General features: G+C 41.6%; 1 protein-coding gene across 1 annotated transcript; it reads right to left on the bottom strand.

Annotated features, from left to right (window-relative positions):
- Window positions 1-715: 715 nt before the first annotated feature.
- On the bottom strand, window positions 716-22,568 carry slc30a1a (solute carrier family 30 member 1a). Its single transcript, XM_067988956.1, has 2 exons — window positions 21,467-22,568; window positions 716-6,021 (listed from the first exon to the last, which is right to left on the bottom strand). Exons 1-2 carry the CDS (start codon window positions 22,089-22,091, stop codon window positions 5,114-5,116), a joined length of 1,533 nt encoding a protein of 510 aa, XP_067845057.1. The 5' UTR covers window positions 22,092-22,568; the 3' UTR covers window positions 716-5,113.
- Between the last annotated feature and the right edge of the window lie 2,956 nt (window positions 22,569-25,524).

Here is a 25,524-nt window from a genome sequence, read left to right as displayed (position 1 = left end):
ATTACAAAATGCAACATATACAATAGCAGACAATGAAATTCCAGATTTGAGGAGTGTAGCTATATTTAGAGACAAAAAAGGTGCATAGAACTGCACCAGAATCACTGCCAGAATTAGGCTGGCAACAGTACTAAAGTAAACAAAAATATTACACATATACCACACAAATCTATACAATCAATAGCAAAATGTTAGGGCTCAAAAGGTGAGATTTCTTAACGAAATACCAAATGCAAATACCACATATTACTTTTAAAAAGGGAATGGGCCACAAAGATTGATTTCTAAGTGATTAATGTTTACATCATCTGATTATGTTCACACTTGGCTCACTTACAGCTCGTCTCACTGCACTATTTAATCGACATATTTATACTCATGACTAAAATCCCTGAAGTACGAAACTCCAACCAACTCCCACAATTTTCATTACCTGAGCCACATCAGCCTCTGCAACCGATGTACAGACATCAGTACTTGAAGTCATTAATTGGACATGCAGGGCACATGAAGGTGGAGCTTGTAACATTGTTTTTAAGCCCGATCTATTGGAATCCTGCATTTTGAAAGGTTATAATTCTAAGTGGAAAAAACAAATTCAATTCCCCATTTATACCACTGATTTTAGTTACAACCCTTAAATAAAAACATTTTTGTATTATACATAATAATTTGTACAACCTAAGGAACTCCCCCCCCCCCCCCACCCCCCCAACAAAAAGAAATTCTCAATAAAAGGTTTAGCCACCAGAGACGAGTTGTCACTAGATCTCATATCACCCCTCAAAATTAATTCAAACCAAACTTAAGTACATATATACAGCAAGTGGCTCTAAGAAAGTAGCATTTTCAGTACTCCGGGACATTTTGTGCAAATTATAGTATTTCAGCAGCAATTCTCACACACAGCAAGGATAGAAATCACTTACCATAATCATGTTAAAAAAAAACACATCCCAGCAAGGTTTAGCTCAATTGACTATAAATAATATGAACACAGCAGCACTGCCCTGGCTATACAAACTTTCTCATGAAATACATGGTCTTTACATGGATTTAAGCAACTACAGAAAATTAAAAAAATGTTGTGGACAATCTGCCAATCTTTGATTAACACAAGTGACCATATTACCAATTTGGGTATCACATTACAGTTCACAACTAGATTAAAAAATCATTGTTTATCCACACCTTCCCTGATCATTATATCCCTCACCTGAAGACCGTTTTTTCAAAAAGACATACACTTCAGTAAAGATTTTCCTTCCCATAATGCTAAACCACACCAATTTCCACAAAAAATCATGTAGCAGAACTTTAATCATACCGCCAAAAATTCATTGTTGCATAACTTTTGCTGACAGACCAGTTCTAGTCAATAGTGCAAGTCTCCTGATAATTGTAATGATCCATGATCGGCGATGAATTTCAAATCATCTCATCACACATGATTTGAATAAATAAGGCTTCAAGCGGCACCTAGTCTTCATTTCCAAGTCGCATCAGAAATGAATCAGTTGTTAAACTGGGAGAGCAGATTTACTGCCAACTGAAATTGGCAAAGCTTTAGCAGACTTTTAAACTGCACTTCTCTCTTTCCTGTTAATTTTCTAGACATAAATTTCTTGTTCAAACGACTGTCCCTATTTAGATGGTATTAGTTTAGAAAACCCCCTCTATAATTTCAATTTGGCAAGATCAGACTGCTGATATACGGAGGTCAAGCAATTTTTTTTTACATTTCCTCCAGGTCATCTCTTCAAATCCTCAAATGTAGACTTTGATAAGTGTAAGGAATCTATGCAATACACATGACAATCTCACTTTGGTCTGAATAGGAATTTTATGCTTTAATTTTGGTCTAACAAATGCGCATTAAAGACATCATTGTATGTGAGATTTACACTTTGGCTTCATATCACCTCCTCCCAAAAACTTAAAAGGAACATTTTGAAAATGTAACTAAAGTCCTGTTTACCTGATGGATGTATAACTCTATGTGAAGTCTTTTTGCACATTATCAATGCTTAGACCCAAAGTACTGTTACTCAGCAAGTCAATGTCATATCATTCCATGTCCCAAAATCTGTATACGGCATCCAAATCAGATTTCTCGTAACTACATACCGGAGTCACTATAATCAGGAGATAACTTCAGAGTTAAATCGTTTTCAAAATTTATTTTATTTATCCGAAGTTTGAGACTTTGTATTAAACCTTTTGCTCCAGAGCAGTATCCACTCAATGCTGTGTTATGAATAGATCAATTTAAAATTTGCATACCAAAAAATGTGTGGTCTAATTGACACCACAAATATATAATACCTAACTGTAAAGATTTACGTTGGTTCGATTAAAAGCATCCACAAAACTGGTTGTAGGAGTCATGCATGTTCATAAGATATGTCTAGGTATGTTTGAAATGTAGCAGTAGAATGTATATGCAGGAATATTTATGAACAAAGCAAAACAAATTGAGGGACAAAGTACAGTTATACATTTAATGAATGCAAAAAATAAGACTCATTTCAGCACTTATTTTCTTGTAAACCATTGGGCAAAAATGTTTGAAGCTTCTAATAACTACAGATGGTTTGCTCTTAAGGTATACACTATGTTTTCTCAAAGTACATGCCACATCCCTTATGAAATTTGTCATCTTTTTTCCCCTCCCTATTAAATGTGGACATCAGATTACATTTTGGGTTTCTTTTTTTAAAAACAATTTAACACTACCTTCATTTAAAACATTACCTGGAACTTATAATGAGGACTTCTGGACCCAAAAGACTTACACACACTGCAACTGATCTATTCAAAACTCAAAACTCGAGCCTGATCTCCCATTTTCTTTTCCCCAATTCTAAAATGCACTGAAAAGCGTTGCCACTAGGCTTCTTTAGAATATCGGAACAAATTATATTCAAGCCAATGTGTTTCAATGTTCAACCAATACACTTCATTCATCATCTCAAATCACTACCGCTATCACCATCAGTAACAAACTTGTAACCACCAATACTACACCTGAATGCTAGTTTAAAATGGTCTCTCTAAGCGGAACACATTTGGAATGACAATCTAATTGTAGTGGGGTATTTTTCAGTTTCACTGGAATTAGTGTGAAGCTTGTATACACCCAGAAGGCTTTACTGAAATCCTAGTGAAAATAACAAGTACATCTCTTCAATCTAGTATCAAAACATTGTTTGATAGTTTTAATTTAAACATTTTGATGGTAGAAATGGTTTCAATAGTCCTCGAAGGAGGCATTACACTTAAGGTTTAGCCCTGAGGCTTTTTGGTTGGAGATTTATCATGTTTCAATTTCAATATTTTCATAGTGGACTACAGTTCATCAAGCTTCCCAATGTACATTACTTGATTTCTGGAGATGGCACTGGATTAAAATCCAAAAATACTTCGACAAAAAGTAGCAGGAAAGTGATTTTTAAACCATCCTATGAAAATATTGATGCTGAAACCTGATCCAATCTTACAAGGAAATTGTATGCTTTTACCAGAATTTCAGTGGAGATTGCTTTGATATTTATAAAATGCACCATACAAAATGTTAACAGTTTGCCATTAGTTCCCCTCAAAATTCACACTAACCATTTCACAGAATTCATGTTTCACAAAAGTTAATTGATTTATAGTTTTTGCAGCTACAGTTAAAAGGAAAATACTGTCCGACACCTTCACTTCAGCTAATCTCAGACTTACAGGTGTTTGGCTACGAAACTAGTCTTAAAATTTCTAAGAAAGGGTAATCAAAACAGCAGTGGAGGGTATTAAAGAGAAAATATTACAGTATGCTTTTCCTCCAGGTTTTGACACAGCCTTTTGTACTTGATCACTGCATGGCAAGTACTGCTTGTTGTATATTATCTTATCTGTAAAGTATGCTCATTAAAAGAAAGAAATGAATGACAAAAATCCAGCCAGATCTTGTATCCTCCAGTATTAGCACTGCTAGTGAAAGTCACAAAAATCCATCTGGATAGCTGAAGCATATATGCCTGCTGCTGTACTCTGTCCACTGAAAATGAGAGTATGCAGCCCAAACATCTCGTTGTGCTTGGAAGAAAATAGTGGATCTTGTCAAATAGGTCAATCTATCAGAATTTCTGGTAGTAAACAATTCCAAAAATGAAACTAAGCAAGTTAAAAACAAGTCAATGAGCAGTACATTGTTACAGTCCCTCACTTGTTTACTATGCACTCAACCTCCAATGTACCAGTTCAGAAACTTTCATCTTACAGATTTAGTTGATTTTTTTTCTGAAATAAGCCCACACCACTTGTTCTTGCATATTTCAGTATATTTGCACAAGTTGTTGGTCCAGAGGAAAGCTATTGCACACCTCCTCAAAAGAGACAAAAACAGTTATCACCCTGTGGTACAAATGCATGTCAGAGTGTTAAAAGCATTACTTACAATTGCTAGTTATAACAAACAGGATTGATGCAAGAATTAACAGACCATTCTGTATCAAAAACACTTCTGCTATCTAATAATTTAGAGAAATAGAATAAATGCACTCTTGGAGCTAGAGAGGAAAAAAGGTCGCTATACATTTTTAACCACACAAAGCAAATTACCCATGCGTAATACCAATCATTAGGTTTAACACTCTGGCTTCAACGGGCTACTTTCCACACCATAACCCTCCCTCCTCTCCCTCCCTCCCCCCTTCCCCAGTTTTATATAGCAGCAACTCACATTGGTGAGGACAAAGGGTTTTGCAAGTTGATGTAAAACTGTTACATCAATCTATATAAAACTGCTTATATAAAAAGCTACGTAATTTCCCAAAATGCTATAGCCTTTAATAATAATTAAATACATTTTTCTACTGACAGTCAGTGATGCACTATCCACATTGCTTGTCACAAAGCTGTGATAACAGATTCAAGTAGTTTCTAGTCAGCTGTCCATGAGTTTGCTTTGGAATGTGCCATACATAAATCAATAGCTGTGGAACAAGTTCAATAACAGTTGTGTTATCTACTGTGGTTATTTTAGCTCAGTGTCAATCAATTCCAGTTGACAACCCCAAAATGTGAAGTCAGTAAAGTACATCACTATTTAAACTTAGGTTGGCTAAATTTACACAGCTGATTCATATTGTGTGTCTTTGTTTTTTACTGCATTGTTGCCAGTCTCATTTATTTCAGTCCTTTCATTTGGGTGTTCAGGTGATTCCCTGATGACCTCAAGAGAATGAGTAGATGGAGTTTCCAACTTTAAATCGCTAGAGGACTTCTCCCCATTGCCGCAGCACTGCTTTAAGGCACACTGAGTCTTGCATGGGAGTTCACAAAGGGAAATACGTGATTCAGAGTTTACTGAAGCAAATTCTGGTTGGATGGTTGTGGCGTGGATACCTTCATCATGGAAAAAGTCTTTGATGCGTTTCGCTACGTCCATGTAAGCAGTTGGATCACGGCATTTAATGTGGGCCGTTGCAATGATTCTACTACCAGCTAACTGCCAGACATGCAGCTCATGTACTGCAAGGACACCTTCCAAGTTGCGCAGCTTCTCATTTAATAACTCCATATCTATTTGTTTAGGGACAGTTTGTAACAGAATAAGAGCAGATTCTTTCAGAAGAGGATAGGTTGTGTAGAGCAAGATACAGACCATAATACAGCATAAAGTGGGATCCAAGAACAGCACCCAGCAGGGTCCAGCTTCTGGAATGTTTATACCATTTTCAGACATGTTTGACTGTGTGCCATTTAGATGTTCTCGATCAACACAATGATCGTGCAGACACAGATTAATGCATGGGCCATTTTCAGGACATGGGTTCCAAACAAAGTAAAATATCAGTGCATTTACCACCACTATGACAGAGCCCAGGGCATCTCCTAACACGTGGAGAAAGACACCACGCATGTTCAATTGCGATGCAGTGTCTTCTACGTCTCCTAATTCATCACGGTGCTCGTCAAGGACAGAAATCCCATTCAGTTGCAGGTTCCCCTCCATACTATTCTCCCTCAGTAGATCTGTTTAAAACAAAAACATGATTAAAACACAACAACTTTCCAAGAATGCTGATCTACAGCATTTCTTTCTCCCTCTCCCCCATCTTTTAAATTCACCACCCACTTTGATTTCCCATATAAAACACAATTCCGAGGACAACAGACCGACAACCTGCTGCACAGCCTACTGCCAATAGTATATTTGAGCCAGGCACTGAATGTTCAGAGTGTGACCTGCCACAGGATTGTCCCTCATAGGATACTTTTTTAAAATGCAAAAACAAAACCCATTCATATTACAGAACTACTGCTCTAATTTCATGAAACATGAACTTGCTCTGTATAATCTCTGGACTTTTTGCCTTCTTCAGGAAGTGTGGGGAGAGGTCCTACCATCTAACAGTCAAGGTGAGCACTAAGAGCTTAATTGTCTTTTGTCGCAGTTCTTTCCTTACATTCCTATATGCAGAGTGTAACAACTCACCTCATTTATGCTATCATTCTAGAGGTGCTTCTTGATAGACAGCACATTCCAAAATATAAAATGTCAGTGTACCAACCAAAAAGAAAATATACAAGTTTCCCAATTTTGAACATAATGTCATAAAACTATTTACTCCTTAGGAATACAAACCTATCCACTGTCAAATTGCTGCCTTAAACATGAACATTATTAAAAGCCACTGATCTCAAAAACGGAGATTGAAAAAAAAAATGGCAAATGCTAGAAATCTAAAATACTAAAATATATGCAGCAAGCCTGTTAACATAAGGGGAAAAATGTTTGCTGCAGATATAGAACTATCGTGACCAAGAGTCCACATCCAGAATGTTCATCCAACTTTTGACTGGCCTACTACATATTTTCAGTGTTGTCTTTTATTCCAAATAGAAGCAAGTTTTAAAGTAATTGACAGAATTTCATAAAAATGAATTACATAAAGTATTCAGGAGTAACTGCTCTAAAATTTGGTCTTCCATTCTGTTTGAAAGCACAATTCAAGAACAATTAGGTGCTGGTTCAACAAATTCCATGAATACATCAATCATCAAGAGGCCTTCTCAGCAGGATCTGTAGTATAGAGTACGGTACAATATTTTCCTTCTAAAAAAAATTAATTCTTGGATATGAGCATCGCTAGCAAGGCCAGCATTTATTGCCCATTCCTAGTTGCCCATGAGAAGGTGGTGGCGAGCCACCTCCTTGAATCGCTGCAGTCCATTTGGTGAAGGTACTCCCACAGTGCTGTTAGGAAGTGTAAAAACATTATACCTGCAACTTTTGCAAATCATGCTGGTTATATAGATGCTTGATGTCTGCTGACGCAAGTAGAGCCCAACTTTTTGTGAATGAGATCTTTTAAAATCTGCTCGTCACCCTGCTTTAAATTACTCAACTTGATCTAACTACACAATAGAAAGTTTGTGTGTGAGGCACCTGATGTAATGCTATAATGAAGTTCACTTTTTGTATCACTTCTGTGAATTTGCTCTGTAAATCTACAGGGCTTGTCCTCGAACTATATTCTGCAATTTTCACAGCCATCAATCTTTCACTCTTGGGCTTTTATCTGTGATCATTTGTCAAATCAAAAATGAGATGTGTTATAATGGCATTCTTTAAATAACTGGATGACAATACTGGCATACAAATAGCCTCGTCAAAGTTTTTTTTTAAATGGCGCAGCACATGCTCCATCCCAAGAGGAAAAAAAACAAATAAAATGACTGCAATCTCTAAGTCACTTACCCACAAAACTAACCTGGCCGAGACAAAATGTAACTGTTAGCATCAGGTTCTGGTAATGATTTGGTGACAATGAACAAAGACCAGTTCATTCAGGGTATGTTTTCCAAACAATGCATCTATTAGTTTTCAACTAAGATTCCAAAAATACATTTCAATGTTTCATTTGTTATGACAATGTCAAGAAGGCCTATATAGTGTATATTTACATTCATTATTTTGCTTTTAAAACAAAATCAGCTCAGCCCAAACCTTTAATACTCTAGCCTGGCAGAAAATAGTTTCTTACAAAACATCCAGTACCACTGAATTTTTGTTTCTTGTTTTCCGATTAAATATGCAAATCCAAATCAAACCATTCAACCAAGTTATAAGGCATAGTGAAGATTAACAGAAATTCAGCACAATCTCAAGTTCTGGTCACTGTTTTGATGCGTTTCAGTATTATCTTTGACTAAAATTGTATGCTGTATCATTAGTGAGTTACAAACATCCTTCCAGCTGCAATCTCTCTCCCGAAAAAAGGGCCATCTTTGCTAAAATGTACATTACCATACTTACAATACTATAGCTATACAGGTGAAAGCTGCAATCTTTCACTTCATTAAGTGGGCTACAACAGTGCATTGAGTTGCAGGGTAAAGTTAGTAATTTTAAACTTATCTAAAATACTGTTAGGAACTGAAGAACTGCACTACTTTTCTAATGGCCTAGAAATTGTTCCGAGCAGCAAACCAACACTGCTCGCCGCTCCATAGATTTATACTAACCCATTAACTTTCCAAGGTCTTTACTGCGTGCATTTCCTCTAATAGGAAACAGAGAAGAGCCCAGTGTTAGCTCCAGCGAAGCTGGGACCCATGGGAGAAACAAGAGTCACTTTCTCCCCTCGACCAATCAGACCGCAGTATTTTTGACAACTTGCAACAGTTTCTGCAAGCTAGAACGTAAATTCCTGGAAGTGAAAGGTACACTAAAATCATTTGTTAAAAAAAAGTTATAGGCAGCGAAAAAAGAGGGTAAGAAATAAAAAGAGACAGAAGGAAAAAGTTTTTTTTTAAATGTTTTAATGACCAAAAACTTAAAATAAGGAGTAATGAGACTCCACATATTTAAACGTTAATGACTGCCAAACAACTAAAAATTAAGACTTACTGTATTGTTAAAAACTTAGTTTAGATCTGGTATTTTTAAGCATACCCTGTTTTGTGGTGATATTAGTTATTTTCCAGCTGGGCAGATGAGCAAGTTGGCACTGGTCCAACATTTCCACTGATTCTAGCCAGCAATATCCCTTTAATTTGAAGCTGTCATATCGCTGGCAAAACAGGGAGGAGCAAGTTCTGGATTTCCGTTAAGTGAGTGCATCGTTCTTTTTTTTAAGCAATTTCTTAGCCATTAATTATGTATATGCGCTACTTATGTTGGTTTCCCAAGAGTTTGTGACAATACAAAAGATTGCCTAGCTGTATGAACTCAAGCTATTTGATTACAGTTTTGTTGTTTGGCATGATGTTACAAAGATCATTTACCAACTTCAATCAATTATCTACAAGGAAGTTTAAAGTTTTTTAAAAAATCTTTAAGCAATGACTCACCCCACAACCAGAGTAAAAAAAACAAAAACCCTTTCATACAGTGTACATGTTTCTCAATCAAGGTTCACCTAATTGACACAATGCAGACTTCAGCTGTTATGAGTTCACTATTCCCCTCTCTCTTTAAAATTTAAACAAGAATACCACTGTGAATCAATGCAGAGCACTTTTCATGAGTTCAGACATCTTGCTAGTTGCCTACAATGCAAACAACACACCACAATTCATATAGTGACAAGGGGTCATCAATTTAAAATTTTCCCTAAGATAGAGAAGTTGAGACTTTTGAGTTATTGTAGCATGGAATGCTTTGCCACAGGGAGTGGCAAGATAGACTATTGCATCTTTTCATAGAATCATAAAATGGTTACAGCACAGAAGGAAGCCATATGGCCTGTCGAGCCCATGTCAGCTCTCTGCAAGAGCAATCCAGTTAGTCCCATTGCCCTGCAGATTTTTTTCATTCAAGTACTTATCCAATTCCTTTTTGAAAGCCACGATGGAATCTGCTTCCACCACCCTTTCAGGCAGTGCATTCCAGATCATAACCACTTGTTGCGTAAAAAAGTTTTTCCTCATGTCGCCTTTGGTTCTTTTGCCAATCACCTTAAATCTGTGTCCTCTGGTTCTCGACCCTTCCGCCAATGGAAAGAGTTTCTCTCTATCTACTTTGCTTAGACCCCTCATGATTTTGAACACATCTATCAAATCTCCTCTCAACCTTCTCTGCTCTAAGAAGAATCCCAGCTTCTCCAGTCTATCCATGTAACTAAAGTCCCTCATCCCTGGAACCATTCTAGTAAATCTCTTCTCCACCCTCTCTAAGGCCTTAACAAAGTGCAGTGCCCAGAATTGGACACAATACTCCAGTTGTGGCTGAACCAGTGTTTAATAAAGGTTCATCATAGCGTCCTTGCTTTTGTACTCTATGCCTCTATTTATAAAGCCCAGGATCCCGTATGCTTTTTTAACTGCTTTCTCAACCTGCCCTGCCATCTTCAATGATTTGTGCACATATATCCCCAGATCTCTGTTCCTGCACCCCCTTTAGAATATATTACCTCTCCTCATTCTTCCTACCAAAATGTATCACTTCGTACTTCTCGGTGTTAAATCTCATCTGACATGTGTCTGCTCATTCCACCAGCCTGTCTATGCCCTTTTGAAGTCTATCACCATCCTCCTCACTGTTCACTAACCTTTCAAGTTTTGTGTCATCTGCTAATTTTGAAATTATGCCCTGTACATCTAAGTCCAAGTCATTAATATATAGCAAGAAAAGCAGTGGTCCTAGTACCAACCCCTGGGGAACACCACTATACACCTCCCCCCAGTCCGAAAAAAAACCGTTCACCACTACTCTATTTCCTGTCACTTAGCCAATTTTGTATCCAAGCTGCCATGGCCCCTGTTATTCCATGGGCTTCAACTTTGCTGACAAGCCTATTATGTGGCACTTTATCAAACGCCTTTTGGAAGTCCATGTACACTACATTAACCGCATTGCCCTCATCAACCCTCTGTTACCTCATCAAAAAACTCAATCAAGTTAGTTAAACACAATTTGCCTTTAACAAATCCGTGCTGACTTTCCTGAATTAATCCATATTTGTCCAAGTGACTGTTAATTTTGTCCCAGATTATCGTTTCTAAAAGCTTCCTCACCACCGAGGTTAAACTGACTGGCCTGTAGTTGCTCAGTTTATTCTTTTTGAACAAGGGTGTAACATTTGCAATTTTCCAGTCCTCTGGCACTCCCCTGTATCTAAGGATGATTGGAAGATTATAGCCAGTACCTCCGCAATTTCCACCCTTACTTCCCTAACTGGATAAATATTTGAAGCAGAGGACGACATAAGGCTATGAGGAGAGCGAGGAGTTTTGGATTGCTCTAGCAAATCGCCAACACAAGTATCACAGGCAAATTAACCTCCTTCTGTGCTGTAAATTTCTATGTAAACAATTTTACAACACCAAGTTATAGTCCAACAATTTTATTTTAAAATCCACAAGCTTTCAGAGGCTTGTGGATTTTAAAATAAAATTGTTGGACTATAACTTGGTGTTGTAAAATTGTTTACAATTGTCAACCCCAGTCCATCACCGGCATCTCCACATCGTAAATTTCTATGGTTCTATAAACTCTGCTTCCTTTAATTTCACTAATACTAAAACCACATGCATCACTCCAGTCCTAAATAACTTCAAACTATTAAGATACATATAGCAAAATAAGTTTGTCCTCTAAGGAATGTCACCTCGATTCTGCTATCTCCAGATGGGAAGAGGACTAACTTTGGATAGGTATAAGTATATCTTTTCAAAAAAAACCTAAAAATTGCTCAATCCAATTCTAGACCTGCATGCAAATAGGACTAGTCTGAGAAACCAAATAGAGCACATAATGTGGAAAATGCCAAATGAGATACTGTGTGTTCTATTATATTTGAACGGTAGTGTAATTTAATGCAAAATGAACAAATCACTAGTATGATTACATCTTGGTAAAGATATATTTACCGTTCACACATCTAGAATAATATTTGATATACCACAAATTCTGTGGAAAGATTAGACTGATTCTTAAAATGTTAGAGCGGTGGGTGTTGGAATTCCCAAGCTTGATCACAGCCTGCACAGAAACCAAAGACTGGTCAGGTTGTGAGGGTCGAGTCCCCACATTTATTAATAACTTGTAGCAGACTGGTTGATTTTAGACACAGATACTCTGACAATAGCTCAAACCACCTACAAGCTTTCGATCCAAGAGACCAAGCTCACTGGCTCACTTTTCCCGCACACTATTCTATGTTTATTTAAGCTGCTGCTCCTAAGCAATTTTTTTAAAATGTATTTGTGGAACATAAGGTTGCATTTATTGCCCATCCCTAGCTCGCCCAAGATAATGGTAACAAGCCGCCACCTTGAACCGCTGCAGGCCTTGTGATGATGGTGCTCCCACAATGGGGTTACGTACGAAATTCCACGATAAGGATCCAGCGACAATGAAGGAACAGCAATATATGTTCAAATCAGGATGGTGTATAACTTGGAGGGGAGCTTGAAGGCGATGGTGTTCCCACATCATTGCTGCTTTTGAACTTCATGGTGGTAGAGGTTGCAGAGAAGGGGGGTGCTGTTGAGTTGGTGCCGTGCATCTTGTACATAGTACATAGCACAGCCACAGTGCACCCACGATTCAAGGGGTGCACTGTGTGGTCAGCGGCCAGGGCATTCTTTGGTTATTAGTACACATGACGGTATAACGTCTTCTCAACTATTCTCCAGAACAGGAGCACATTTCGGGACAATGATTTTCAAATTTCACTGAACGAGAGAACCCTTGCAAACAGTGACAAACTCCCAGTGAAGTCTCTTTCTTACCTTCGAAAAGTCAGCATCAGCAATCCAGAGGAAAACAGTGCGATTATTTCAGAAAACTTTTTTTTAAAGTTAATGTTGAACAGAAATAAGATGCTAGTCAACTAAAACAAGAAACCTTGCAAATACCCTGGTTATTCTGCCAGCTGATTGCTTTCTAGAGGAAACAGTGATACAAGGGGATGGTTGGGTTAGAAGAACAGCACCAGGCTATCCCAGCTGAGATGCAGTAGCATCAGAATTTAGGTTAGAGGCAGCAGTCCCAGTTTGTTTTGTTCATTAAGAGGTTTTTCATTTTATTCTGAGATTTTCCCATTAAAAAAGAAAACTTTGTACTTTTACATTACTCTGTTGTAATGGGTTTTCAACTGTAAACAATTTAGTTACAAAATGCTTCTATTGTACAAATCATAGTTTTCTCTATTAAAACAAAATCCTTTTTTTAAACCAGTGATGAATATAAGTTTGAGAAAATGTGGTAATCCTTACACCAATACTGATCGAAGTCAACACTGCTATTTCCTTATGGAAATTTGACTGTCATGCTTTTCGTCTTCCTTCCAGAAATAAGCTTCTGATGCCAAATAAAGAATAAGCTTGAACAGCCTAAATGCTTCATGCTACACATGATCTAAAGAAGTCAACTCGGAAGCTGGATTATGTTCCTCAATAGAAGAATAATGCAATAGCTTAGACAAAACAAAACCAATAGTTAATAATGTACCGCACAGCTTATAAAACAAATGTTTGTCAATATGCCGAAGTTGGAAGTCTGGCATATTCATTAGTGTTTGGATAGCGAGATATAGGCGACAATACTTAGTAGCTCATGTTAGTGAAAGAAACTTATTTGAGAAAATGTGTAATTGGCCTTAGACTCCCATTGACATATCCTATAATTCCATTAGTTTAGTTTAAAAAGATGCTCTTCAATCCCAATCATAGTCCCAATCCCTACTACAATTCAAGGTAATAGGTTCCACTTGTGAGTTCAAGTGAAGTTAATTTAGTCTTTGTTTCATATAACTGAAGACACTGCAGTCAAAACCAGAAAACCCATTCTGCCCAAATAAGTACCCCTCAAACAAACTTTTCAGTTTTCCATTCTACTGCTGTTTAACTACTTATATGTCAAAATCAACATTTCTAGGAATGTACCACATTCTCCCCCAAAATCAAACCAAAAAAAAAATCTCATACAAACCAAACATTACATTTCCTATCACAGGCAATTACTGTAACAGATAATACTTCATGCCAAAAATCTAATTAACAGTAGGCAGTGTGCAACTTCCATAAGTTGCAACATTTTGCACATTAGAATTCTACGCAATACAATACACCCGAAGAGGATAGTGGCAGAGAGATGCACGAGAATGGAGATGAGGAAGTGACTGCACAGAGTCCTATCAAGGATAGAAACCTCGTACGTCTCAAAAGACACGGAAGATAATGAGATGGAGGGTGTGGTCCTGTATGTGGATGGGGAGCTGACACGGAACGTCAGGTTGAGGGAGGCAAGCAGAGCAAGGAAGTCAGAGATATGGGCGGATGTTTTCAGGTGAAGAATGAAATCACTGAAGATGAGGAGTTTCCCAGTGCTGAGGCTAAAAATAGGATAGATGAAGAAATCTGATAAGATGTCAGAACTGGGAGAAGCACGAAACAAGGAACGTGATTGAGTTCCTAGATAAAAGTAACTGAGAGAGCTGATGAAGGTAGTGCAGTTGATCTTTTGTATATACTTTCAAAAGGCATTTGATGAAGTACATTATAGACATTAGCAAAATTGAAGCCCAGCAGGTTAAAGGGGCAGTGACAGTATGGGTACAAAATTGGCTAAAGGACAGAAAGCAGAGTAGTGGAGGACGGTTGTTTTTCAGACTGGAGGGAAATATACAGTGGTTTTCCCTGGGGTCGGTATTAAGATCACTGCTCTTTTTCATATACAGTGAAACCTGTAAATTAGGAACACCGAAGGGACTCGCATCAGGTGCCCTTTATTTGCAGGTGTCCTTTTTTCAAAATGGCCACTTTATGTACAGTAAACGGATGAGCCAAATATCCCAGGATTGGCTGTATCTTCTGCTGTGTTCCTTCTTTTTTTCACCCTCACCTGGGATGTTACCTAATTCTGGAGCCCTGCCAGCAGGATGTGATCCTTTTCCATTGAGGGAGGGATTTCCTGATCCTGGGATTTCTAACATTGGCAGCATACACAAGGCAAGGTAGCTGCTGTAGGGCCAGCGTGCCTGGGAGACCCCAGCCAAATTGTCTGTAGGGGTTAGGGGGGGGGGATTATTGTCCTACAGACCTCTGTCCGGGACCCCCTCCCTCCGTGTGCTGTAGCTGCTAATGTTTGAAGTGCTGGGGGACGGTGAGAAAACTGTTAGCAACTCATCAGTACCTCGAGTATTGATGGAGTGAGATATCTAGGGTTGCCAACTCTGTGGGAGGAATTCCTGGAGGTTGACCACAAGCCCGCATTCCCGTCTCCCCGAGCCCCCAACATCGCCGTCGCCCCCCGAGCCCCCAACATCCCCGTCGCCCCCAACATCCCCATCGCCCCCCCGAGCCCCCAGTACCTCTGTCTCCCCCCGTTGCCCCCGAGCCCCCAGTACCTCCGTCTCTCCCCGAGTACCCATTCCCCAGTCTCCCCAAATCCTAACGCCCCCCCCAATTGCCATCTCCTGAGCTCCCCCCAACTCCCAAGGCCCCCTTATTATCGAGCACCCGATGCCTGACCTCCGACTGTTCCCGACACCAGCCGATCCCGGTTCTCTGCGGTGGTGGAAGTGACGCCACGAACCGAAGACGGGAAATTACACAGTGGAGCTCAGTGCAACGAGCATCTGAATGTAGGAAGGTGAGGAGAACGGTGTCCCAGAGTTCACTCACCTGACACAGCGACAGATTTCAACACCGTCTCTCCCCGAGCCCCCAATATCTCCATCTGCCCCCGAGCTCCCAATATCTCCGTCTGCCCCCGAGCCCCCAACATGCATGAACTGGCAATACAACAAACTTTTCTCCCGAGTTGCCAGCAGCAGCGCTCGGGAGAGGACTGCCGATTTTGGGAGACTCCAGTCAAAACTGGGAGGGTGCCCAGTGCAGTTCCCGGCTTTTGTGGAATGGGGAGTTTTTTACCCAGCATCCATAGTGGCAGAGAAACCGCTCTATCCCAGAGATAGAGCCATGCAAGCATTCAATCCCAGAGATAGAGTGGTATCTCTGCTGCTATGGATGCTGGGTACAGAGATCTCCATTTCACAAAAGCAGTTTCTTTCACCCACCGCTACCACGCACTTACCTGCATGTCCCGTGTTTTAAGTTGTAAACAGACTTGGTGCATTGAAGACTGTCCTTAGTTTGTAATTTGCGAGTGTCCATGGTTTCAAGATGCAGTTTGTACCTAGTACAATGCAAGTTACTTGGGACTGTCAATAAGTGTCTGTTTTTTTTGTAGGTGTCCATTTTGCACAGATTTCACTGACCTGGACTCAAGTATACAGGTAATAATTTCAAAGTTTGCAGATGACGCAAAACTCAGAAATGTAGTAAAATTAAGAAGGACAGTAACAGATTTCAGGAGTACATAGACAGACTGGTGAAATGGGCATACACATGACAGAAACAATTTAATGCAGAGAAGTGTGAAGTGATGCATTTGGGTAGGAAGAATGAGGAAGCAATATAAACTAAATGGTACAATTTTAAAGGGGGTGCAGGAACAGAGAGACCTGTGGGTTTACATACATAAATTGATGAAGGTGGCAGGACAAGTTGAGAAGGCTGTTAAAAAAGCGTATGGGATCCTTGGCTTTATAAATGAGAGGCAGAGTACAAAAGCAAGGAAGTTATGCTAAACCTTTATAAAATCACTGGTAAAGCCCCAACTGGAGTATTGTGTCCAATTCTGGGCACCACTTTAGGAAGGCTGTCAAGCCCTTGGACAGGATGCAGAGGAGATTTACTAGAATGGTACCAGGGATATCTGCAAACATCCCCATCCTCAATGATGGCGGAGTCCAGCACGTGAGTGCAAAAGACAAGGCTGAAGCGTTTGCAACCATCTTCAGCCAGAAGTGCCGAGTAGATGATCCATCTCGGCCTCCTCCCGATATCCCCACCATCACAGAAGCCAGTCTTCCGCCAATTCGATTCACTCCACGTGATATCAAGGAACGGCTGAGTGCACTGGATACAGCAAAGGCTATGGGCCCCAACAACATCCCAGCTGTAGTGCTGAAGACTTGTGCTCCAGAACTAGCTGCGCCTCTAGCCAAGCTGTTCCAGTACAGCTACAACACTGGCATCTACCCGACAATGTGGAAAATTGCCCAGGTATGTCCTGTCCACAAAAAGCAGGACAAATCCAATCCGGCCAATTACCGCCCCATCAGTCTACTCTCAATCATCAGCAAAGTGATGGAAGGTGTCGTCAACAGTGCTATCAAGCGGCACTTACTCACCAATAACCTGCTCACCGATGCTCAGTTTGGGTTCCGTCAGGACCACTCGGCTCCAGACCTCATTACAGCCTTGGTCCAAACATGGACAAAAGAGCTGAATTTCAGAGGTGAGGTGAGAGTGACTGCCCTTGACATCAAGGCAGCATTTGACCGAGTGTGGCACCAAGGAGCCCTAGTAAAATTGAACTCAATGGGAATCAGGGGGAAAACTCTCCAGTGGCTGGAGTCATACCTAGCACAAAGGATGATGGTAGTGGTTGTTGGAGGTCAATCATCTCAGCCCCAGGGCATTGCTGCAGGAGTTCCTCAAGGCAGTGTCCTATGCCCAACCATCTTCAGCTGCTTCATCAATGACCTTCCCTCTATCATAAGGTCAGAAATGGGGATGTTCGCTGATAATTGCACAGTGTTCAGTTCCATTCGCAACCCCTCAAATAATGAAGCAGTCCGAGCCCGCATGCAGCAAGACCTGGACAACATCCAGGCTTGGGCTCATAAGTGGCAAGTAACATTAGCGCCAGACAAGTGCCAGGCAATGACCATCTCCAACAAGAGAGAGTCTAACCACTTCCCCTTGACTTTCAACGGCATTACCATCGCCGAATCCCCCACCATCAACATCCTGGGGGTCACCATTGACCAGAAACTTAACTGGACCAGCCGTATAAATACTGTGGCTACAAGAGCAGGTCAGAGGCTGGGTATTCTGCGGCGAGTGACTCACCTCCTGACTCCCCAAAGCCTTTCCACCATCTACAAGGCACAAGTCAGGAGTGTGATGGAATACTCTCCACTTGCTTGGATGAGTGCAGCTCCAACAACACTCAAGAAGCTCGACACCATCCAAGATAAAGCAGCCCGCTTGATTGGCACCCCATCCACCACATTCACTCCCTTCACCACCGGCGCACTGTGGCTGCAGTGTGTACCATCCACAGGATGCACTGCAGCAACTCGCCAAGGCTTCTTCGACAGCACCTCCCAAACCCGCGACCTCTACCACCTAGAAGGACAAGAGCAGCAGGCACACGGGAACAACACCATCTGCACGTTCCCCTCCAAGTCACACACCATCCCGACGTGGAAATATATCACCGTTCCTTCATCGTCGCTGGGTCAAAGTCCTGGAACTCCCTTCCTAACAGCACTGTGGGAGAACCGTCACCACACGGACTGCAGCGGTTCAAGAAGGCGGCTCACCACCACCTTCTCAAGGGCAATTAGGGATGGGCAATAAATGCCAGCCTCGCCAGAGACGCCCACATCCCATGAACAAATAAAAAAAAAATGGGACTTCAGTTACATGGAGATACTGGGGTTGTTCTCCTTCAAGCAGAAAAGGTTATGGGGAGATTTAACAGAAGTGAAGGGTTTTTATAAGAGTAAACAAAGAGAAACTGTTTCCAGTGGCAGAAGGGTCAGTAATCAGCAGACACAGATTTAAGGTAATTGGCAAAAGAATCAGAGGTGACATGAGGAGAATTTTTTTTGCACAGCAAGTTATGATAATCTGGAATGCGCTGCCTGAAAGAGTGATGGAAGCAGATTCAATAATAACTTTCAAAAGGGAATTGGATAAATACATGAAGGGGACATTTTGCAGGACTATGGGGAAAGGGGCAAATTGGATAGCTCTTTCAAAGAGCAGGCACAGACACGATGGGCCGAATGGCCTCCTCCTGTGCTGTATCATTCTATGAGTGATAAAAGGGGAAGTGGTCAAATGTGGAGAGGAAGATGCAAGAATAGGGAGATAGGCCAAGTCTCAAGATGAGCGCAAGCCAATAATGCTGCAGTTTGATGGGGAACATCATGAAGCCATGAAACAGAGCTTGACACTGCTACCAAAACAGTGTACTCCACTTATAGTGGATATGATCCCAAAAAATAGGTGACCAGAAGAAACCTCACCCTCCCAAAAACATTTAAGAAAGAATTTATATTTACATTGCTCCTTACAATACTGAGACATCCCTAAGCACATGACAAAGCAGTTAATCATTTTGAAGTGTAATCATAGTCATGTAGGAAACGTGGTAGCCTACTGCACATGGCAAGTCCCACAAACAGCAAATGAAAAAAAATGACCAGTTAATGTGTTTTGATGATGTTGTTTGGTTGAGAGATGAATGTTGACCAAGACTACTTGCTCTTTTTTGAACAGTACTATGGAATGTTTTACATCCACCTGAACAGAAAGATGGGAGCTCCAATAGTGCAGCAGGCTTGAAACCATAATTTTCTGACTCAAAAGAGTGCTACCAACTGAGCCAAGTTCACATCTAACATCAGCAATGTGTCTGGACATTGTAAGGCATCCTGATAACAACCTCTCATTTCAAAAATACAGTTGACTCAAAAAAGCAGCTAAAATGTGGAGCACAGCCAATATTTCACCAGAAATACTGACAGTATCATGTGCACAGAGAAGATGGGAATCATGGAATACTGTTATGCCCTCTGTTTTTGGCCCTGTTAACATGGCATTGTAAGAGAGCCAGATGTCAGCCATGGGCATTCATGATCTCCACTTACAAAGCCTGTCCATACCAGCAAATTGGGTGGGGTTCGATTGGGTAGTCGTAGAGAAAATGTTGCCAGGAGTCCAAACCTAGGTGCTATAAATATGAAATAAGAGCAGAAAATGCTGGAAAAGCTCAGCAAGTGAGGTAGCATCTGTGAAGAAAGAAACAGAGAGTTAATGTTTCAGATCGAAGACCTATTGTCAGAATTGGTGCTGCCTCACTTGCTGAGCTTTTCCAGCATTTTCTGCTCTTATTTCAGATTTCCAGCATCCGTGGTATTTTGCTTTTGCCATAAATATAAGACAGACTGTCACTAATTCAGGAGACATTTCTTTACTGAGAGTGGTGAGAATGTGGAATGTGCTACCACATGGAGTAGTTGAGGCAAATAACATAGATGCATTTAAGGGGAAGCTAGATAAGTACATGAGGGAGAAAGGAATAGAAAGTTATGCCAATATGGTTGGAAGTAGCGAGGAAGGAGGTTCGTGCGGAGCATAAACACTGGCACAGACCTATTGGTCCAAATGGCCTGTCTATGTGCTGTAAAATTCTATGTAACAGCTACCTCTTTCCCACTATAGTCCAGCATTCTCAAAAGTAATCCCCATAAATGCATGTAGCACAGGTAAAATTACATATTCAAAAAAAATATACATTTTTAGTCTTCAAACTGCACAAACGGATTTTCTTTTACAACCAGAGCTGGTTTGTTGGAAATAATTTAAAGCTAGATAAATCAGGTCAGCATGGATTGGTACCTTGCACTATACCCAATATTAGTTTCCTGTAAACAGAGAGTCCAAGACGATATGTCAACCATAGTTCTTTTGATTTTTAAAAAAAGTTACTGTGAAAACATTAATACCCTAGTTATACTGTAGATCTTGCATTGGAGCAACTCAAAAGAGTACACTATTGCAGTGAAAATCCTGTAACATAACTGCCAAATTGACATTGGGAGAGTGTTTGGGCTCCCCATTCAAAAAAGATTACAAGCAGGCGACATAACTACACCTCACTACCAACTGTTGGACATCCAATACTGTACCACTTGGAGCAGGTCAAATAGGGCATAATACTGGATATTAGATTGCAAAGCAGATACAATACAAACTTTTTTGATTAAAAATTATCCTAGGCCCTAATTCAGTACATGACAGTTTTATGCTCGTTTAAAATGGTCCAAACATTTGCTGAGCACTCTACAAATTGTTCTGATTTTTGCCTACATTTCTACTGTAGGACGGAACGTTATTCGCGTGGCTTAAAGTTGTCTCAGGGGTTGCCTCAAGCAAATTATACTAAGACAACGCCAGGTAATGCTATAGAACAAGCTTGAGATCGAACCCTTATGAACATGTTTTCGTGCGGACATAGCTTCGAATTAGGTATAGATGGGTCACAAGTGTGCACACAAATCTGCCATAACATTTTAGTACTGTTGCTGCATCACAGTACTTTCTGCAACGATGTAAAAAAAATCAAATTACAGCGAATCGATAAAATTAAAATATTCTACATTCCCAGCGATGCCCCCCAAGAACAAAAAGAGCTATTAAAAATCTGATTGCTCTTAATGAGCCAAGATCGCACCGCCGTTCACGGTGACCGTGCGCCCCAGACTCAAAGAGTTGTTCTCCGGTTACGGTCACATTACCCGGGAGTTTTCCATTTGTGCAAGGCAACAACAGAAAGCGCATCTCCGGTTAACAAGCCGGCGCTCGCCGTTTCTACACATACCGAACATGTCCTGCTTGTCCGGGTTGACGCCGTTGATGGCGCTGCCGCTGTTCACCAGGATGTTGATTTCTTCCTGGTCGCACAGGCTTGTCCCATTACCGGACAGCTTCTCCGCTTCGCTCCTCTTCTTCTTGCGGAGCCCGATGCCGCTCTCCAAGCCGGCGACGTGCGTGTGCGAGTGCCCGTGACCCCCTCCTCCTCCTCCTCCCCCGCCGCTGCTCCCGTGGAACATGCAGAGCCCCAGCAGGTTGATCAGGAGCCCGGCGGCTCCGACCCCGATCACCACCGGCGCGTTCTGGATCTCCCTGGGCTCGGTGAAGCGCTCGATGGCCTCCAGCACGATGGTGAAGCACAGCGCGGTGAGGAAGACGGCGTTGACCAGCGCACCCATCACCTCAGCTCGGATCCAGCCGAACGTGTTCTTGGCCGTCGACTGGGTCTTTGCGGCGAAGCGCACGGCGATGAGAGCCACCACCAGGGCGATGACATCCGACAGCATGTGGAAGGAGTCGGAGAGCATGGCCAGCGAGCTGGTCAGCCGGCTCACCACCACCTCCACCACGAAGAAGCCGAATGTCAGCCACAGCATGCACGCCAGGCGCGCCCGGTTCGGCTCGCAGTCCATCTTCAGTCTCACACCAAGCGAGCGCGGAGCAGAAAGGCAAAGGCACCGGCACCGTTCTAAAAATGAACAAAGAGCCGTTTAACGTTCAAAAATAACGGTCGGAAATTTAAAACAAAATAAAGGGAGGTCAAAAACCTAAGCCGAAAGTTCCAGAGAATGTGAAAACAGCTCTTTCATTCTTTCGCCCAACCCGTAACTATGCAGACGGTTACAAAAAAAACTTTTGCACCCGGCAAGTTTTTTTCTGCGCACGGTTTTTTTTTCTTTCAGCACGGACCCATTTCCCCCCCCTCACCAAATCCTGCCTCCAGCCGAGGCCGATTGGTTGAAATGCTTATTAGCGATCATTCTTATTCGTTAGTTGTCGTGTCAATCATTTCCACCCTTCCCACTCTGCGCAGTCGCTTTACTCATTTTTAAAAGTCCCGCTTGTCCTGTGCGCTGATCGTGTTTTTCCCTTTTTCGCCGTCCTAGAGATTGTGACGGTGTCCCGAAATCATCACCGACCGCTGTTGCTGGCACTATTGTCCCTCCTTACCTTAGGTTTGATTGGCTACTTTTTCCAATTTTTTTCTTTTTAATTGGGTGACAGTTCTGTCAATCAAATTTAGGGGCGTGAGGTCACGATTGTACTCGCCTTGCGGTGTTCTGATTGGTCTTTCTTGTCAAGGGGTTTGTTGCCTGTCAATGATTGACAGTCCGTCCTATTTAGTCTTTTCACACTTCTCTAAAATCCTTTCGCTTACTGTCCAGATTGCCTTATTTAGTGTGAGTCAGCATTACAGGAAAGTAACTTTGCAACGTAATATTTCAATAGTTTAAACGCTTAAAATACTTAAAGGAATTGAATACATTATTTTGAATATGTGCATGTTGTACAATTATGCTTTAGAAGTTTTATTTTGACTTTTTAATTTAAATTACTTTCTCAATAGCCTAGCCTCTGGGGAGAAAGTTCTACATATTTATGTATTAAAAGTCTTGCACATGTGTCAGCTGTGGCTCAGTGGTATGTGGGTGGGATATAACCGGCCGGAACCTGGCGATAAGGTGTGAGAAACTCGCTGTGATGCTCTACCTGGCCAGGGTCTGGCCCATTCCCCACAACTCCGACATCACAGTCACCAGAGCTATCTTCCACTTTGGAGGTCCAAGGTAGAATGCGTCCGCCAGGCTACCACGTACAAGATCCCAGACAAAGGGGGGAAGAGCGTCCTGAACGCCGCTGATCCTGATGGCCACCTTTGTGTGTGGCTGCCTTAGGCTATATGTAGAGCCCCAGTATGCAAACACCAAGTGTCACTATGTGCTGGGATTCTACCTGTCCAACACACTGAGATGGCTGGGTCTGGCCAAGCAGGCGTTGTCCACGACCGAATGTTGCTGACTGGCACACTCCAAGGTCCAGGACCTTGAAGTAAGGTGCGACCTACGCAAAGGCTCTATGGGGAAAGGCCACCGTTTAGAGCCCTCCCGCCATTGTATACCGAGGGGCTGGAATCAGGGAAAAACTCTCTTGGGCAGAACGTAAAATGATAAATGAACATAACGCAATGTACTGTATCTGTAACCAATAATGACTTTAATGCAAGGAGTCACCCTAGGGTGCCATGAACTGTATTTACAAAGTATGGTATGTAACTAGTGATTGTACTGGGACCGTTGATTTGTACTGTATGTACCTTTGCAAATTGAATGACCTGTATTGTATTGTTTGAAGCCTAACTTGAATTGCATTGTATGTACCTTTACAAAATATAAAAATATAAATTATTTTTTAAAAGTTGGTAGCACTCTCGCCTATGAGTCAGAAGGTCGTGGGTTCAAGACCCACTCCAGAGACTAGAGCACATAATGCAGGCTGACACTTCTACTGCACTGTCGGACATGCAGTTTTCCAGATGAGATGTTAAAGCGAGGCCCTGACTGCCTTCTCAGATCCCATGGCACTATAAAATAAATTTGTTGGACTATAACCTGGTGTTGTAAGATTCCTTACATTTTGAAGAAGAGCAGGGGAGTTATCTCTGGTGTCCTGGTCAATATTTATTCCTCAACCAACATCACTAAAACAGATCATCTGGTCATTACCTCATTGCTGTATGTGGGACCTTGCTGTGCGCAAATTGGCTGCCGTGTTTCCTACATTACAACAGTAACTACACTTTTTTAAAAAAGTATTTCATTGACTGTAAAGTGCTTTGGGACGTCCTGAGGTCGTGAAAGATGCTATATAAATGCAAGTCTTTCTTTCACAGAGTACACATGTCCAATAAATGTCACAAACCACCTCCCCTTGACATTCAATGGCATTACCATCGCCGAATCCCCCATCATCAACATCCTGGGGGTCACCATCGACCAGAAACTTAACTGGACCACTCACATAAATACTGTGGCTACAAGAGAAGTTCAGAGGCTGGGTATTCTGTGGTGAGTGACTCACCTCCTGACTCCCCAAAGCCTTTCTACCATCTACAAGGCACAAGTCAGGAGTGTGATGGAATATTCTCCACTTGCCTGGATGAGTGCAGCTCCAACAACACTCGAAGCTCGACACCATCCAGGACAAAGCAGCCTGCTTGATTGGCACTCCATCCACCACCTTAAACATTCACTCCCTCCACCACCAGTGCACCGTGGCTGCAATGCAACAACTTGCCAAGGCTTCTTTGACAGCGCCTCCCAAATCCTCAACCTCTGCCACCTAGAAGGACAAGGGCAGCAGGCGCATGGGAACACCTGCACGTTCCCCTCCAAGTCACTCGCCATCCTGATTTGGAAATATATCGCCGTTCCTTCATCATCGCTGGGTCAAAATCCTGGAACTCTCCACCTAGTAGCACTGTGGGAGTACCTTCACCGCACAGATTGCAGTGGTTCAAGAGGGCGGCTCACCACCACCCTGTCAAGGACAATTAGGGATGGGCAACAAATGCTGGCCTTGCCAGCGATGCCCACATCCCATGAATGACCAGCACACTCTTCCAACTCTGTGAGTAATGCCACCATAGTTTTAGATGACACAAACTTGGAAGGGTAGTGAACAGTGAGGAGGTTAGTGATAGTGATAGACTTCAAGAGGACATGGACAGGCTGCTCGAATGGACAGAAAGGTGGCAGGTGAAATTCAACGCTGAAAAGTGTGAAGTGATACATTTCGGTAGGAAGAACGAGGAGAGGCAATATAAACTAAAGGGTATAATTCTAAAAGGGGTGCAAGAAAAGAGAGATCTGGGGGTATATGTGCACAAATTGTTGAAGGTGGCAGGGCAGGTTGAGAAAGCAGTTAAAAAAGCATACAGATCCTGGGCTTTACAAATAGAGGTATAGAGTACAAAAGCAAGGAGGTTATGATGAACCTTTATAAAACACTGGTTCAGCCACAACTGGGGTATTTTGTCCAGTTCTGGGGTCCGCATTTTAGGAAGGA

Source organism: Heptranchias perlo, chromosome 8 (genome assembly GCF_035084215.1).
Source record: "Heptranchias perlo isolate sHepPer1 chromosome 8, sHepPer1.hap1, whole genome shotgun sequence".
NCBI classification, from domain to species: Eukaryota; Metazoa; Chordata; class Chondrichthyes; order Hexanchiformes; family Hexanchidae; genus Heptranchias; species Heptranchias perlo.
This window is presented reverse-complemented; position numbering and strand designations above follow the sequence as displayed.

What these genes read in the sequence shown, in the direction of transcription:
- slc30a1a (XM_067988956.1), bottom strand. Translation starts at nt 22,091, where the DNA reads ATGGACTGCGAGCCGAACCGGGCGCGCCTGGCGTGCATGCTGTGGCTG. An exon ending in GGACAAGCAGGACATGTTCG is followed by an intron (nt 6,022 to 21,466) that starts GTATGTGTAGAA and finishes TGTTTTAAACAG; the next exon opens with ATCTACTGAGGGAGAATAGT.